At 38.3% G+C, this 13,578-nt stretch overlaps 4 protein-coding genes across 6 annotated transcripts in view; 3 read left to right on the top strand and 1 right to left on the bottom strand.

The window, feature by feature from the left end:
* Positions 1-1,008: 1,008 nt before the first annotated feature.
* LOC104825773 (adenine phosphoribosyltransferase 1, chloroplastic) lies at positions 1,009-3,029 on the bottom strand. The gene is made up of 6 exons (XM_010558144.2): positions 2,788-3,029; positions 2,505-2,615; positions 2,054-2,146; positions 1,577-1,726; positions 1,421-1,479; positions 1,009-1,310 (listed from the first exon to the last, which is right to left on the bottom strand). Exons 1-6 carry the CDS (start codon positions 2,867-2,869, stop codon positions 1,257-1,259), a joined length of 549 nt encoding a protein of 182 aa, XP_010556446.1. The 5' UTR covers positions 2,870-3,029; the 3' UTR covers positions 1,009-1,256.
* An 836-nt stretch (positions 3,030-3,865) lies between these two features.
* On the top strand, positions 3,866-7,121 carry LOC104825772 (probable diphthine methyl ester synthase). Of its 2 annotated transcripts, none has more exons than XM_010558142.2 (7): positions 3,866-3,958; positions 4,858-5,082; positions 5,201-5,325; positions 5,539-5,768; positions 5,923-5,962; positions 6,052-6,143; positions 6,715-7,121. In XM_010558142.2, the coding sequence occupies exons 2-7, from the start codon at positions 4,933-4,935 to the stop codon at positions 6,894-6,896; spliced, it is 819 nt and encodes a 272-aa protein (XP_010556444.1). In that variant the 5' UTR covers positions 3,866-3,958; positions 4,858-4,932; the 3' UTR covers positions 6,897-7,121. The 2 variants fall into 2 exon arrangements, with proteins under 2 accessions (XP_010556444.1, XP_010556445.1); XM_010558143.2 differs by lacking the exon at positions 3,866-3,958 and adding an exon at positions 4,016-4,332.
* A 1,341-nt stretch (positions 7,122-8,462) lies between these two features.
* LOC104825771 lies at positions 8,463-10,500 on the top strand. Of its 2 annotated transcripts, XM_010558140.1 has the most exons (3): positions 8,463-9,558; positions 9,661-9,733; positions 10,066-10,500. In XM_010558140.1, the coding sequence occupies exons 1-3, from the start codon at positions 8,548-8,550 to the stop codon at positions 10,098-10,100; spliced, it is 1,119 nt and encodes a 372-aa protein (XP_010556442.1). In that variant the 5' UTR covers positions 8,463-8,547; the 3' UTR covers positions 10,101-10,500. The 2 variants fall into 2 exon arrangements, with proteins under 2 accessions (XP_010556442.1, XP_010556441.1); XM_010558139.1 differs by having other exon boundaries at positions 8,463-9,733.
* A 2,450-nt stretch (positions 10,501-12,950) lies between these two features.
* The window catches only part of LOC104825770 (zinc finger protein ZAT10-like), a 1,183-nt gene continuing 555 nt past the window's right edge, over positions 12,951-13,578 (top strand). Inside the window, exon 1 of the mRNA XM_010558138.2 lies at positions 12,951-13,578. Within this exon, the coding sequence (XP_010556440.1) occupies positions 13,127-13,578 (452 nt within the window). The 5' untranslated portion in view covers positions 12,951-13,126.

Here is a 13,578-nt window from a genome sequence, read left to right as displayed (position 1 = left end):
AAGAGTGTAAATTATATATATACACACACACACATATATATACATATTATGGGTTTGTAGAAATCAATTCAATAACAAAAGTAAATGAAAATGAAGTACAATAGATTTATACATAATGCATGCCTATATACTTGCTTAATTACAGAAATTGATTAACTTTCAACGATAAATACATTTTAATATCTAAGTTTTTTTTTATATATACATGTAATTGCATATGAGATTGGTGGTTGCTACCTACAACAAAATCCTCCTCCTTTATCCGGGCTTGGGACCGGCGAGACGTGAGATAAATGTTCAGGCGGAGTTTATATATACATGTAATACTTTCATTTTTAAAAAATATCCTTTATCATGCTAATTTTGTTGTTAAATTCACATTAAAAATTAGCAATGTTCATATCAGAATTAATTAATACGTTATTATTTTGGAAATGGTACGAAACAATTTCATGTAACAAAATTTAATGAGATGATTTAATATCTTTTTTTTTTTATTTAGCCGTATGGTTTTGTATTCTATTTTCTTTGCATTATCATTATATATATAAATATATATGTATATATATATATATATATTATCTAATTGTTTAACAAAATAACATTATAACTCGCCTCGAATATTTTGGTTGAATATCGAATTGAGAGAAGAAAAAAATGGATAATAAAATATGATAACAAAGAAAAATAAGGAGCCAAAATGTGTAGAGAGTTTTAGAGATTAAAACATATATACAAGAAAAAATAGTCTAAATGAAAAAGTTAAAAAAACCTAACATTAAATATTAAAACTAAAATATGTTTATCTAATTATGTAGAATCAAAATGCTTCGGAATTTAGCTAGTGTTATGCTAGTTTGCCTAGTTCAAGAACATTCGGAGAGACAAGATTTTTTTTCCCTTGAATCTTTTGAATTTATTTTACTAATATCTCACACACACACACACACATATATATATATATAAAATCATTCTCTAAGTGGTTTGGGTATTAGTAAACATGAAAAAAAACATGGATGAACTGTTGAATCTAAAAAAAAGGACTTATTACCTCCAATCATGGTGGAGCCAAAACACCAACCAATGTAAATTCTGATCGGATGCTTCTGGTTCTAACCTCAAGCAAATCCAAACCCAAAACTTCATCTCTCTCTCTCTCTCTGAGAAAATGTTACAAAGCATAAAACATCATAACTTGAATTCCATAAAACGAAGGGCTCCTCTGAAATTACACGATCTTTCTGTCGTCAATCTTCTCAGGTTGAGCTTACAAGGACGAAGAGCGGCGTCTCTCCTAGTTTCTCCCGACCCTTCCAAAAATATCACCCGAGAGTTCTTTACGTGCGTACATACACGAGAAAATCACTATAATAGATCGGAAAACCAGATGGTAAGTAACACCGAGAGAACCGGGACAAACCTTGAGCTCGGCTAACTCGATAACACAAGCACATTCCACAACCTTCACTCCCACACGCTCTGCAAACACAACAAAAGCATTAAACATAGCCAAGTGGAATGGAGTCTTGAGTTATATTTGAAAACATTATATGGCATATAACCACCTTGGACTTACCGAGTAGACGGATTGCAGCACATAAAGTGCCGCCAGTGGCGATGAGATCGTCTATAACAAGAGCACGTTCGCCCGGCTGTACAGCTCCCACATGCATTTCTATCTTATCGGTTCCATACTCCAACGAATATTCCTCCGAGATGACCTCCCCTGATGAAGAAATCGGAAGATTAGGGTGTTTGTTCCATTAAGAAGCTAAAATGATTCATATATTCAAGCTGGTTATATCGACAAACATAATGCAAACACTCTAACCCGAGATTAGCACATTGAATATTCCAAGATTACCGGAAGATAGTTCAAGAGAAAGATATCAATTGCCTTGCTCAAACCCGAGATATTATACAGAAACTTACGACAACCAACCATCGAACTTACGAATCTGATGCTAGAAAACGCTGACGCATACAACGGTAATGATGCAAATGACAAAACAAGTAACCATAGCCATTAGTGAGAGGACAAATAGACGAATACCGGGCAACTTTTTGGGCTTCCTCATAGGAACAAATTTTGCTCCGATAGCCAAAGCAATAGGAGGGCCAAATATGAAACCTCGAGCTTCAACACCTGCGTTTTCACTGCTAGTGTTAGCTCATACGCTAAGCTTAGAGGCCGTTTAGTTTATGGTTGACAAATTATACAAAGCATAATAAACAAAGTTTCGGATAACCCTTCACACATTTCAGGGTTAAAAACAAAAAACAACAATCAAGTTATTCAAATAAGAGAACATATATTTCAGTATCAGTTACTTAAAACTCCACAAGCTTGTCTTTTGACTTGCCAGTAACCAGACACCAGAACCTACCCTCTCTCTGTTTCTAAGGTTAATTGGTAATGAAAGAAACATGTCTAAGAAGAATGTATCCACAAAAGAAATCCGATGTTTGGATTCAGAGTCAGCCATGGATATGGAAAGCAATACCTGCAACAACAGAGATGTCTTTCCCTTTGTACCTCTCGACAAACAAATCAATGGTGTCCTTAAAGGCCTGAGTGTCCAGAAGAAGCGTCGTTATATCCTGAAACATGATACCTGCAAAATCACAAAGCAACTTAACAAATAAACAGAAAAAAAAAACGGAATGCGACGAAATTTCTGAACAATCAGACGAAAACGTGAGAACCCCACAAAGAAAAATCGAATCTTTATAGCAAAAAAAAAAAGAAAAAAAACGAAACTTTATTCGGAGGAGAGGAAAATAAACCTGGTTTGGGGAAGTTGGGGATCACACGAATCGCGGAGGCGATCTTAGGGATTCTGGGGTCTGTTCCATCTTCAAAAGCCATTTCCGAGTCCTGACTCGCTACTCAACACGACTCGGAAGAGACCAAAAAGAAGAACGCGCAGGTGAGATGCAAACTAGACCTAGAGGGGGAAGCAGACAGAAACAGAAGACCAACTGGAACTGACCAATCGTATCCAAAAGATTATATTTTTCACCCACCCTGACGGAATTGCCCCCATCCCATCCCACAAAATATCTTTAATCGGACTTTTCCGTAACTTGAACTAATATAATATATTTTTTACATTTTTTTTGGTAAAATATATTTTTTACATTTTCACCACAGTGAAAAAGAAAAAAAAATGAATCGAGGGATCTACTCCACCGGCGGCGAAGCAGATGCGAGGCGTGAGGGTAGAATCGTAATTTCTCAGTTTCAGACTGCAACAATGGCAGCCATAGAAAAGGGAAGGAGAAGAAGCTCTGTAGGGATTTCAGAAATTTTCTCTATCACTTTCCTATACAAGTCGCTTTCCTATACAATGGCATCTAGTCTCTATCAGGTTGGTGTGTGTTCTCGTGTTTGCTCCTCTGTACTTCCTGCAATTGTCAGATCGTGCTTTCTTGTTTCCTGCTTTTCGCCGTCTGTAACTATCATCCGAGTTTGTTCCGATGCTCCACATGTAGCTGATACTCAGGACAAGGAGACTAGAGAGGAGGGTTGCGGCGGCGGAGCACGGCGGAGGTGGTGATGAGAGGAGAGGGATCGAAGGAGGGAGAGAGAGAGAGAAGAGAGAGGTGAAGCTGTTTGCATCACCTTTTTTGAGGGTTTTTTTGGTAACTTAACCAAAAAAAGAGAATCTTTGCGTTGTTCACACAATAATTACAAACATTTGAAATTTCAATCGAAAAATCATGTTTGTTGTCGGGCCGGGCCAGGCGGGCCTCGGGTCGGGCTTAGGACCGCGAACATTTGTCTAGATTTCGTCTGTTTGGTTTTTGGTTTTTTGTCGGCCCGTTTGATCTTTTTTTTTTTATGTATCAATCGATTTCTTTTATTCCCTAAATTTATTTCCCTAAAGCCCTAAAATTCTCGAAATTAAACGTACTCTTCTCCCTTTCGTTCGCTGGCCTCCGCAAATTCAGTGAGGTAATCTCAGTTTACGTTTTCCATTTTGAAAGTACTTTCGGGTATCTCTCGCTCCATATGTGTATGCATTGTGTGTGTAGGCTTCCTGTGACAGTGTTTTCGATTTTTGGGACACGGGTCTTGTTGGCTTGAATTTCCATTGGTTCTCGAGTTCGTATGCCTGATTTCGAAGTAATTTCTCGTGTTGGTTGATGGGTTTTCGAGCTTTCTGATCCATCCACAACGCTGTCTCGGGATGTTTCATTGTTGAGGTCGTGTTGTTGGTGGAGCCAGGTGTTGTTCACTTTGGGTCTTCCGGTCAAATTTGAAGATTCTTCTTGTTTTTTTTTTGGTTGAACTGACGAGTGAAAACGATGTTTAATCGCAATTTACAGGTAGATGTTCTCAGTGTTACAAATATTGATAACTTGTTCGTTCAGTGATCGATAGGGTTTGTCTTGCCTAGTTACTGAACGTTTTGTTTAATCTGGTTTCGTTATGTTAGGTTTATTAGCTCTTAATTTTTGGATATTCAGGGGAAAAAATGTGTTTTTTTTTCATTTCCTAACAATGTGTTTAGCCATAGAAGCATTGGCGTCTGAATTTTGTGAATGGGGAGTTTATAGCCATTTAAGCTTTGTGCTTAGCTGTTCTGAGAAGTTACAGTGGTGTGTCCTGTCTCTTGATCTTATGGTGAACCCATTTGCAGAAATTTCGGCAAATTTCGATTCTGTTTTGTTTTACTGAAGCTAAGCATGAGTCCAAGTGACAACTCGGTAGCTGAAACTGATTGTTCTTCGTTCTGTTTGGTCCTCTTTATTCTTGAAATGGAAATTTCTGCCGACGTTTCGTTTCTGTTTTCTGATTGTAACAGTGAGTATAGTTGCATTTTAACCTGGCTTTTTTTTTATGGAAGCCAGTTCCTATTCTTGTCGGATTCCCCAGGAGACTGTAGGTTTGTGGAGTGACAAGAAAGACGGTTAGAACGGAGTACGATGTTGTACATTGTAGGATTAGGATTGGGGGATGAAAGAGACATAACATTGAAAGGGCTCGACACTGTGAAGAAATGCCAGAAAGTGTACATGGAAGCTTACACTTCTCTCTTGTCATTCGGTCTATCTGCTAATGGTCTTTCCAATCTGGTGAGGCTACAAAATTTGTAATGAATTTGATCTTTCGGATTCTTTAGCTCCTTAACCTTGGAGTATCATAGTTTCGTATAATCTGAGTTTGTTTTCGTCTTTTCGGAATTTTCTGTAGGAAAATCTTTATGGTAAACCAATTACACTTGCTGATAGAGAAATGGTGGAAGAAAAAGCCGATGATATACTCCGGGAAGCAGTTCAGCATAATGTTGCTTTTCTTGTTGTCGGTGATCCTTTCGGGTATTCTTCGAAATTTCGTATTCGTGAACTGAGCCCTCTCTGAATCTTGAAACCGAATTCTATAATCGCTGTTCTTCTCAAGAACCAATGACAAGGTTCAAAAAGAAAACTTTACTTGATTTAAGCAGCCTTTGGTTATCAAAAGAATGGGAAATTCTCTTGTCGGATTATGTATTTATAAGGTTTTTGGTGTTTTCTTTTTGATGAATGAAGAGCTACAACACACAGTGATCTTGTTGTTCGAGCCAAGAAACTCGGGGTCGAGGTAGAAGTTGTGCACAATGCATCGGTGATGAATGCTATCGGGATTTGTGGTCTGCAGCTTTACCATTACGGGGAGACGGTTTCTATCCCGTTCTTCACCGAGACGTGGAGACCGGACAGCTTCTACGAGAAAATCAAGCAGAACCGATCTCTCGGATTGCATACCCTCTGTTTGTTAGGTCAGAAAATTTTCTTTTCTGTGCCTAGTTCTTGATTCTTTAGCTCGTTTGATGTTGAATATATGGAAGAATTCTATTGGAACTAATACACATTCTTGAAATATCGGTCGATACGAATTCCTAAATCCACTAATTATTCCTCCGCTCGCTGCAGATATCCGTGTGAAGGAGCCGACACTCGAATCTCTCTGCAGGTTTTTTCTTCAAAACATTCGACGATTTATATGACGCTAATCTGTTGTGTCCTTGTTTATTTCGGTCTTTCTTTGTTCGAGTTTTTCAGAGGGAAGAAGCAGTACGAGCCTCCCCGATACATGACGATTAACACCGCCATTGAACAGCTCCTAGAAGTCGAGCAAAATCGGGCAGAATCGGGTAAAAACCCCCCGCTTTTTATTTTCTTAGGACAAGTCTGAACTCGATAACCCAATGATTGGGGTGGGCGCATGCGGGTACCCGAACGTTTTGGGTATCCTGTCTTAGCCTCGTCTCCGCGGGTTTTCTGAAAGTATTATCTCGGTCTGTCTCACCAGATCGGGTACCTGTTACTCGGTACCCTCGGCTGAAGTCAGGTACCGGGTACCCGAACCTATGAAAATTTTCGAAATTCCGTTAACTTACATTGATTTTAGGGGTTTTATCAATAATTTTCCATAAATATAGGTCTAGTTATTATTGAAAATATATTAAAATAGTAGGGATATGAATGTAAATTTATTTTTATCCGGGTATCTGCGAGATATCCCGTTGTAGTTCTGAAAACCCGGAATCTTAACCCGTGGTATGAGGTTTCTGGTCTTGTTGCCCCCGTTTTCGATCTCCTTCGGGGTGAGTACTCGTCACCGGAGTACCCGTGAGACTCTGTATCCGGAAACCCATGGCTCTCGTGTAAAGACGCCCACCCCTAATGATGCATTTCTTATCTATAGAAGTTTTGTTGTTGCAGTTTATACCGAAGAAACGGAATGTGTTGGGTTTGCGAGACTCGGATGCGGGGATCAGAAGATAGTCGCGGGGACGATGAGGCAACTAAAGAATATCGATTTCGGGGCACCGTTGCATTGTCTAGTCATCGTCGGACAGACGCATCCCGTGGAGGAAGAGATGTTAGAGTTTTACAAAGTGTGACAGAGCAGCCAACAAAAAAATCGGAAGGACCCGAAGAAATCATTACCCGACTGATGATCAATTTCGTCGGATCGTGTTTTCACGTAAGTCGCAGACCTGCAATTCGGTATTCTTCATGTCGAAACAGACGCAATAACTTGTTTCAGGGCTCTTTTTGGTTTCGGTTGCAGAGGTTTCGACATTTGTTTCGAAGGGTTTTAATGTCAGGAAAACGGTTAAGTGAAACCGAAGAAGAGAACCCTAAACCGAAATTTAGAAAATTTGATCGAATACTATTTGGTTTATTCCCAAAACCTAGTTGTTGTTCGCATTGGTCTTCGGATGGTTTATTTGGTTAATAATTGAGCGACCGAATTAGTTCGAATTGAATAATCTATAACTCTAATCAAATCGAATTAGATTTAAAATTAAATGGTGGTAATTAAAAAAACTAAATGGAATACTAATCCAATGGAACAAAAAATAATTAAAAAAATCGTAATTTTTTCAAAGGAATAAGTATTTTTAATGTAATTGAATCGAATTTGAATCGAATAATATCTAACTGAAATCTATATAAAAACCGAACGGTTATAGTTTTTCTACAATCGAATAAAAAATTAACCCAACGAAAACGCGAATAAACCACTCCTGTTCGTCTCTCCTCGGATATTTTGCTAATATCTACACTTTTATTGCATTTCGTGGGTATCCCATTTCGGATATCCGAACTGAAACCGAATATTGTGATCGAAAAACTCTTAGAAAGTGAAATCTAGATCGGGCACGTCGGAACCCCGACCAATCTGGAATATATCTAATTTCTCCTTTATTTTCGATTTTATATTTCTTTTTTTTTTCTTCCCTTGGTCTGGTCGAGAGCTTCGGTGTCTTGGACGCAAAAGCAACAGAGAAATGAGACGACAAACGCCGAACATATCTCTTAGGACACCGAACCTTATCTGACAGATAAACACAAAACCAGAAGACGTCCCATTCAGACAAATTACACACTTCCCCCCTCTCACTTTTATTTTATATTTATTTATTTTTATTTTAAGACGTGTCTAACCTGTTTGGCAAGCCCGTGTACACCCAATTTCTTAGCTACCCCACCCAGAAAAAAGAAAGAAAATACCGGTTTACTTAACCGATTTGATGTGGTTAAACCGGAAATTAAAAAAAAACATAACCATCCGGTTTATTTAGAACCCGATGATGACGGGATTGGTGGCCGTTGACTTGATGAACCAGAAACAATGGGGGAGAGATTAGTATTATTTTTTTGCTTAAGGACAAATAAAATTAACAAAAACATATTTTAATTACACAAGCATATGGATGATATCATCTTACAAGCTATGACATGCATAATACAAGAGCAGATTAAACTTAAAACATATACATTAGAGTTATATCATATTGTTATGATTTTATCAGTTTGTTTATATTTTGTATAGATTTTGCTTTATCTTATTTCCTTGTTTTATGGTCCTTTTGTTATTTAATCGTGTATATATATGTTACTTTAACACACGGCATCAATAAGAAATTGATTCCTTTACTCTTTTCCCTGTTACTTTCACATGGTATCAGAGAAATACAGTAATCCGTCACTCGTTCCTCTGTTTTTCACACTTTGCTTTTTGACTTTTCGCACCTTTTCTTCCTAATGTCAGATCCATTACTCACCGACGCTCGTTCTTCTGCAACTTCTTCTGAAAATGAGCCCTCTGCAACTCCTTCCCTCTCTTTTTCTAATCTTGACCCATACTCCAATCCTTTGTTTCTTCATGCCGCTGATACCTCTAGTGTGTCGCTTATTACCGAGAAACTCACTGGTGAACCAAATTACAATGTTTGGTCGCGATCTATGACCAAGGCTCTCAATGCCAAGAACAAGCTTGGTTTCATCGATGGGTCTATCCCTCCACCTTCTGTTTCAGATCTTCATTTTGGCTCTTGGTCTCGCTGCAATGACCTGGTATGTACTTGGTTAAACAATTCTGTGTCTTCTGACATTGCTGGTTTGGTTATATATTTCGACAATGCACGAGACATCTGGGTGAATCTGGAAAACAGATTCAAACAGAAAAATGTTTCCAAAATCTACAACATTCAGCAGCAACTGGATCTTCTGCATCAAGGATCATTGGATCTTAATTCTTATTATACTAAGTTGAACAGTTTGTGGGAAGAGTTGAAGAATCATGAGCCATTTCCGATTTGTACTTGCAAAGGTTGTTCTTGTGATCTGTCTGGGCGATGGCAGGAGCTTTATGACAGAAGGAATGTTGTTAAATTTCTCATGCGTTTGAATGATTCCTTCACTCCTGCGAGAAGACAAATCCTTATGATGGAGCCTGTTCCAAACTTGACTCGAGCTTATAACCTGATTGCTCAAGAAGAGCAGCAGAGAATTGTGGTTTCTTCTCCATCTGATTCAATGGTTTTTCAGACGTCAAATGCTAATCCTCGGCAATCAGCTTCGTCCATCCTTGGCATTCCTCCTTCTCGACAGGTTTCTTCTGTCAAGCCTCGACCTCAATGCACTCATTGTGGTCTCATAGGACATACTGTCAACAGATGTTTCAAAATCTATGGATATCCTCAAGGACACAAGCCTGCTTGGAGTTCCAAAACTCAGAAGAAATTTCAGCCTTTGCAGTCTCATGTTAACATGGTCGGTGCTCCTGGGTTTGATGGAAACACTACAGACTTCAATTCTGCCTCTGGTATAGTCTCGAAAACTTCGTTTGAGCAAGCTCAGAATTTGATTTCGCAGCTCAGTACACAGCTCAAGGGACTAAGTACCTCGACCACTGATTCAAATTTAGCAGTTCCACCACCCTCATCAGGTATACCCCTTCATCACTTATTTCATACTTCAACCTCATCTTTTTCTTTCCCACCCAATTTTTGGATTCTGGACACTGGTGCCAGCAATCATGTTTGCCATGATCTGTCAATGTTTTCTGAACTCCATGAGATTGCACCCATTTCTGTCACGTTACCAGATGCCTCTTCTATCTCGGTAACCAAGTCTGGAACTGTGGTCTTGTCCTCTTCTCTTATTCTTTGTCCTGTTTTATTTATTCCTACTTTTCGTTATAATCTTTTGAGTGTTAGCTCTCTCTGCAAACATTCTTCTTACTCCGTCATTTTTTCTCGTGATTTTTACATCATTCAGGACCCTACTCGGGGATTGATGATTGGAAGGGGTGATCAAATTAATGGTCTATACATCCTCCAATTGCAGCCATCCTCATCTTCTGTTCCACTTGACTTGTGTTCTGCGGTCTCGATACCCTCACTAGATGTCTGGCATAAACGTCTTGGGCATCCTTCAGACCTCAAGATTCACGGCCTTGCATCAAATAACGAGCTGCAATTTTCTATTTCTCCTAATAATGCGCATTGCGATGTTTGTCACTTGGCTAAGCAAAAGCGCCTTTCGTTTCCTGTTTCTTCTTCAGTTTCTGCTTCTCCTTTTGATTTACTACACATTGATGTTTGGGGCCCTTTCCATACACCGACGGTGGATGGACATCGCTATTTCTTTACCATCGTTGATGATTGTACCCGTGTTACTTGGATTTATCTTTTACGTAATAAGAGTGATGTTGCTGCGAAATTCCCTACTTTTATTTCTCTTGTTCAAACACAATTCTCAGCAACAATCAAAGCTGTCCGTAGTGACAATGCTCCGGAACTCATTTTTACAGATCTTTTTCTCAAACACGGGATTGTTCATCAATTTTCTTGTCCCCATACCCCTCAACAAAATTCTATCGTTGAGAGAAAACATCAACATATCTTAAATGTTGCACGGTCCTTGTTGTTTCAATCAAATTTAACAAAACGACAAGTTTGCCACTTGTTTTTTTTCTACTTTCAATTTTTTTTAAAAAGAAACAGTAAATAAAAACAGTTGAAAATATTTTAGAACGAGATGATTAGTGGAACGTGGACGAAGTTTCATCGCCACGTCATTAAGCCATCGCTAACATTCATCGAATCTAATCGAGAAGCTTCTATTTCTCGTCTTGGATTGAAACATATTCACTTATTAAAAAAAAATAAAAGATAAAAACACGACGAGATAAGTAAGAAGGCGAGACTGAGATTTTTTTTAAAATTTAAAAAAATAAATAAAAGTCGGCGGAGGATAAAGGACACGTGGAAGCAGAAGAGGAGATACTTGGCGTATCTTCTCCGTCGCGTTTTCTAGAAACGGAATGCTCGTTTAAAACACATTTTACAAATTCATTGTCCATCGTCTAAATTATTTTAAAAAGAAAAATATAGATTTCATGTAGATAAACTTATATATGAGTTTTTTTAAAAAAAAATATTAGAAACGTATCACGCTATTAATTATGGAGTTTAAAAAAATGTGTTCAATCAATTAATATACTCTGATACAATAACCAATTGTTCTTTTTTTTTTTCACAACATTGTTTTCAACAAAATTATCATGATTTTTATCTATGTAATACTCCCTCTCTTTCAAAATATTTGTAGTTTTAAATTATTTTCCATATTTCAAAATATTTGTTATTCTATATTTTCAAGACATCTTTTTACAATAATTTCTAATTTTATCTCTATTAAATTCTAATAAATTATTAATGATAACATTGTTTTTATTATTAAATAAGTATATACATGACTTTTTCTATCTTTTTTTTAAAAATGTGAAATAACCTAAAACAATAATTATTTTAAAACAGGGAGTATAAATCAAAATTTCCGAAACAAGATCCATCGATTATATCTTTATTTTAATATAATAGTATACACTAAACTTTAAACCGAAAATTCTAATAAACTATATTAAAATTAAACTGAATCTAACGATCGAACCAACGGGTAATTCTTTAGAAAATAGTAATTTCCATTAAATTTCAAACTTTCCCACTTATACTTTGTTATCCTTTTCAGATAGTGATAAGTGAAAGTAGCATTGAGTAACGCAAGTTTAGAATCCACTAATAAAACAAGGTAAAAGAACATGGTTTTGCATTAATTAATATATAAATACATGAATTAGTTGCAATGGAATATATATATATATACACACACACATGTATATGTCACAATACACACAAGTTGATTAGATGGGAAAGCAACACACAACTGCACAATTAGCTGCATAGGAGGGTCCATTGTACATTGACATGGAAATTAAAATAAAAATAAAAAAAGAAAACACTCCACTTGCATTGTCTTAAAATCACATAATTCAGGTAAACTAAGAGTTCATCTTCTTTGAACCCTTCACCAATTTTCATATTTTAAAAAAAAATTATAAATAATAAATAGATATAAGAAAAAACTATTGTAGCTTTACTAGTTGCCCTACGGCCCTTTTATGGACCTTTCCAATGGCTGCTTTTTGTGTGTTGAGAGTGAGTTTGAATGAAAAGGATGGCATTTTTTCCTTCTTTCTCCCACGACCGAGTTTTGGGTTTTGACTCGGGAACGAGTCGACTTTCAAAGTCAAATTATGTGTCCCTTGTTCTCTCCTCCTCCCACTTCATTTCCAATGTTCCTTCCTCCATTATGGCATCGTTTACCCAAAAAGATATAATTTTTTTCAAAGACTTTAAAACAAGTCAACTCACTGCTATTCCAGCCCCAAAAGACAAGTTATATATACATGTATGTGTATATATTACATGGGGCTGGCTCTATTTCACTATTTCAACCGATCTTGTCAATATTGTAACAGCGAGTAGACCATATGTGTATGTATGTGTAAATGTTTGGTAACATAGAAACCAATGGTAAGGAAAAAGAACGTGGTGAATGGGGCCACACGAGGAAGAAGCGGCCGACCTTATTAGGCATTTGGCTCATCCTTGGCCACCAAGCAAACCTTACCTCACCACCCCCACCGCCTAACCTTTACACCATTACACCCTCCCAACATCTTCTCCCAATTATTTAATATTTTCAATATATGTATATATAAAGAAAATAAAAATAAAAAGGGAAATTAAAATTCAAGTGTTGGGCTTGCCTTTGCACCACTTGTCACGCAACTTCCCAACTCCTCCCTTATAAACCCCATCTCCTTCCTTCCACTCCCTCACTCTCTCACCATTACACGCCTTTCTCATTGTTCTCTCTCCCTTTTCCCCGCATATACATACACATATACTTACACGTATACACTCTGCTCCTCTTCTTCTTCTTCGATTCTAGGGGGTTTTTTCTGCTTTTGTTGAAGTGGGTTTTGCTTGCTATGGCGCTTGAAGCTCTCAACTCTCCAACCGCAGTCGCAGCTCCGAAGCTCCTTCACTTCGAAGAGGCGGCTAATCTCCACAGCCTCGAGCCCTGGACCAAACGCAAACGCTCCAAGCGTCCGCGTTTCGATCAGCCCTCCACCTCCGAGGAGGAGTACCTTGCTCTCTGCCTCGTCATGCTCGCCCGCGGCGGTAGATCCGCCTCCGACCACGATCCTACCCAGAAACCGCAGACGCAGACGCAGACGCAGACGCAGACGGCGGAGGAGAAGCTGAGCTACAAGTGCAGCGTCTGCGGAAAGGCGTTTCCGTCGTACCAGGCTCTCGGCGGACACAAGGCAAGTCACCGGAAACACCTCCTCGCCAGTGCCTCCGCCGCCGCCGCCGCCGGAGATGACCACTCGACCTCCACAACTACCACCACCTCCGCCACGGCGAGCGGCGGCGGCGG

This window comes from Tarenaya hassleriana, unplaced genomic scaffold (genome assembly GCF_000463585.1).
Source record: "Tarenaya hassleriana unplaced genomic scaffold, ASM46358v1 Cleome49, whole genome shotgun sequence".
NCBI classification, from domain to species: Eukaryota; Viridiplantae; Streptophyta; class Magnoliopsida; order Brassicales; family Cleomaceae; genus Tarenaya; species Tarenaya hassleriana.
Note: the sequence above shows the minus strand (reverse complement) of the source record. Positions and strands in the feature narration are given on the sequence as shown.